Raw genomic sequence first — 3,714 nt, 5'->3', positions numbered from 1 at the left:
GAGCGAGTAGTATTATTGAAGCTCGAGCTCGAAGTTTGCTCACAATACTCGAGCTCGACTCGTATGGGCTCGAGTCCATTCGAGTCTTATCGAGCTCGAGTTATTAAATTTCATTTTTTTGATAATTTTTGAACAAAAAGACATTATTACCCTTTTAAAATTTTTATATGACTTGAAATATTTCGTAAATTTGACAATTCTTTTGGATATAAGGGTAATTTTATAATAATAATATATTAAATAATTAAAATTAAAATATTAAATAATTAAAATTAAAATATTCGATAAGGCTCGTCGAGCCTTCGAGTATCACTTCTGAATGCTCGAACTCGACTCGATAACCTTATCGAGCTGCTCGAAACTCGACTCGAACTCGGTTTGACCGAGTTCGAGTCAAACTCTCGCGAGCAGCTCGGTTCGATTACATCACTACGCGTGAGGAGTTCCAGTAACCCAGCAAGCAAATGCAATATACGGTTTCCTTTTTTGTTTGTCAAACGCGTCACCAATCAAATCCTACGTTTGCTCCCACAGCCACAACAGTGCCACCATAAATTAATAATCACCAACGGCAGTCCTCTCTCTCTCTCTGTTCCACAGCAAAGGAAGAGGATTCATCCAACAATTGATTGATATAACCACTTTTGTTTTGTTTTGTTTTACTCCTAATAAGGGGTGTGTATATGCATGTATTTGAACCCTCTCTTCACCTTCCTCGTAAAACTATAGCAGCACATTCTTTGATTAAACAAAATTTCAAAATACAAAAATACATTTGATTCTGCAAACTTTAGACCAGTGCTCGGTTAAACCAGTGCTCGGTTCAACCCCGGAATGCCATTTAAACCAGTGCTCGGTTATAAATTACTAGTAGTAGACTAGTGGCATTTGATTGATTTTCATTCGAGAGATGATCTTTTGTCAAAATGAAAACAACCAACCCGGCTGATTATCAGCTGTCCCTACTGGCAAAAATTACTCCTGATTAGCTTTGCAACGCTAGGCGTGACATCCAAGAAGTCATCATCGCCTCCTCCCCCATACTTTTGCAAGGACAGAAGGATATATGCCATGCCATATTTGTACACACAACACTTCTTCGATTGATAGCACCTCTACTTCATCATTCATCTGATCTTCTATTATAAAATATACCAAAATGAGTATCAAAATATATATACTAACAAAAATCACACAATAAAAGATAAACAACACCACAAATATCTCTGACATGGGACAAAAAACTTAAATACTTTATAAGCACCTCTAACAAAATTGCCGTCTTTCAAGGCTGGTGGATGACTCTCACACAGACACGTACGCTTTCTCACGCTACTATGAAGTATAAACACTCCGTATTCCCGCCAATATATATATATATATATATATATGCCAACTTAACAATGACCCAACGAAATTTTTTTTTGAAAAAAAAAAAAACCCACTAATTTGCATCTAATTACACAATTAGGCACCACATTCCTTTTTTTCTCTTTTACATGACCAAACAGTCCACCAGAGAGCGCACTAAAGTTTGGATAATGAATATCTTATCTGACTTCAACCAGGAAATCATCGAAGTCAAACTCGCCGAATTCCTCGGCGTAATTTTTCCCTGACGGTTCCATCGGCGGCCAACTTAACGGGAAGTCAGCGCCCAAGCCCAGGTCGTCAAACTCCGGGAAGGGGAAATTAGCAAACGGCGTCAAGCCGTCGCAGCAACGGAGAACCGAAGTGGCTGATGAAACGGCGTCGCTAGTTCCAATTCCAACCGAAACCTCTGTCTCCGTTTGACTAGTCGTATCATCATAACGGAGCACTGACGTGGGCGACAAAGCGACATCTTCTGACGTGGCGCTTTCACTACTTTTCTCGCTCTGACACGTCCCACCGACCGTTCCCTTTATGGATTCTACGGGAAAGTTGGTAACGGCGTCAGGGCCTTTCAGCTTAACGGCGGCTCTATCATAAGCGGAAGCCGCTTCTTCTGGAGTATCGTAAGTCCCAAGCCATACCCGTTTCTTCCACTTCGGATCCCGGATCTCAGCCGCCCAACGACCCCACGGCCTTTGACGCACGCCCCTGAACTTCTTCCGGCTGCTGACGTCAGGTTCCGCCGGCGGAGTCAAACTCTGAAGACTTCTCTTCCCATTCCTCTGCTGCTCGATTTTTGTTGTTTTAGGAGGTGGGCCAAAGTTAATTTCCTCCACGTGTCTCTTTACTCTCCGCACGTTCCTAGTTTCCTCTTCGTCATCGGAGGAGTCGGTGGCGTCGGCGTCGGTGTATATGATTCTCACAACTTTTTGCCGGACGACGGTCAAAGACTGGCCGGAGGGGGTGAGTGATCTCCGGTCGTCTATGGGCTTGTTTGTGGTAACAACATGTTCTGAAAACTTGACTCTTTGTCGAGAATACATTGGAGATTGAGGGCTGATGCCTATTTCCATGAACTATGCAGGGAAATCTTCTTCCCGAGCATCAAGAAGAAAAGGGATTGGTTGGTTTTGCTATCAAAAGAATATAAGAAAGCAGGAGACCAAAACCGCTGGGAGGAAAGGAGGGTGGGGGGGGGGGGTTTATAGAGGGGTTTATGAGTGAGTGAGGAGTGAACAGACTTTGGAAAAGGGGCAAAGAAAGTAAATAGGAGTTCTCAGTAAGAGGAGGTGGTGAAAGAAATCGACACAGCGATATTTAGCAAATGGCGGGTTGGTGACAGTAAAGGAGAGGGAGAGAAAAAGGGGACCTGAGTGCTGGCTGGTTGGCTTTTGTTGTTTTTGGAGGGAAACAATAAGTAAGACAGACAGACACAGAGTATCAGTATTGTACTCTGCGGTTTTACAACTCTTTGCTCAAAGGTTCCCAGACCCCCTTTTCATCTCTCTCTCTTGTTTGTTTTCCCTTGTTCCTACCCCTTTGATCTCACAGCTCCGAACGGGAGGTAGCCGTTCAGTTTTTAAAGGGGCAGGAGAGAGAGAGAGAGTAGTGGACTGCGGCACAGTTTGTCTGTATATTATAGTCCACGGGTCTCAACTATGGAGACTTGTGTGCAATGAAGACTTGTGTCCAAAAGGACATTAATTTATTGAAAATACATAAACTACAATTTAGAAATTCTCTAATCGAGGATTGTTCTCAAATGATTGATTTTTTTAACACTTGTAATGTTTACACTTGTTTTTCAAAACTGAAAAAAAACCTTAAAAATCAAAAGTAACAAATTACGGGTCCGTTTGTTTCGGGTGAAAATGTTTTCCAGGAAAATATTTTCCTAATTTCCCGTGTTTGGTTGCACAAAAGTTACTGAAAGCATTTTCCTATATAAAATATTTTCACTCATCTTATGGAAAACAACTTCCTTTCCAAACTTACTGAAGTTGTTTTCCGAAATGCATGCATCCCGCCTGTAGTATGTTCTAAACTTACTGAAAACATCATGAAGTATTTTTTTTTTTTTTTTAGTGTAAACAGGAGGATTCGAACCCAATACCTCTTCCTTACACTCCCTCTCCTGTACCACCCAACCCTCCCCCTAGTATATTCAAAATAAAAAAAAAAACATCATCCTGCTCATCCTATGCTAGTAATTAATTATGTATAATAGGGACATTCTTTTTTAGAGAAACTTTCAGCAGTGAGAGTGCAAGATATATGTCACAATAAGCATTGCATGTGATTGATATTTGACACTAAATGGCCAGCAATTTGTTTATTGCT

At 41.2% G+C, this 3,714-nt stretch overlaps 1 protein-coding gene across 1 annotated transcript; it reads right to left on the bottom strand.

The window, feature by feature from the left end:
* Window positions 1-1,205: 1,205 nt before the first annotated feature.
* On the bottom strand, window positions 1,206-2,936 carry LOC113762250 (pathogenesis-related genes transcriptional activator PTI6-like). Its single transcript, XM_027305624.1, has one exon. It carries the CDS (start codon window positions 2,445-2,447, stop codon window positions 1,551-1,553), a length of 897 nt encoding a protein of 298 aa, XP_027161425.1. The 5' UTR covers window positions 2,448-2,936; the 3' UTR covers window positions 1,206-1,550.
* Between the last annotated feature and the right edge of the window lie 778 nt (window positions 2,937-3,714).

Source organism: Coffea eugenioides, chromosome 1, assembly GCF_003713205.1.
Source record: "Coffea eugenioides isolate CCC68of chromosome 1, Ceug_1.0, whole genome shotgun sequence".
In the NCBI taxonomy this organism is placed as follows: Eukaryota; Viridiplantae; Streptophyta; class Magnoliopsida; order Gentianales; family Rubiaceae; genus Coffea; species Coffea eugenioides.
The sequence above is the reverse complement of the archived record's forward strand: the minus strand, read 5'-3'. Positions and strand labels throughout refer to the sequence as shown.

Excerpts from the sequence above, each read along its gene's own strand:
- LOC113762250 (XM_027305624.1), bottom strand. The coding sequence starts at position 2,447 with ATGGAAATAGGCATCAGCCCTCAATCTCCAATGTATTCTCGACAAAGA.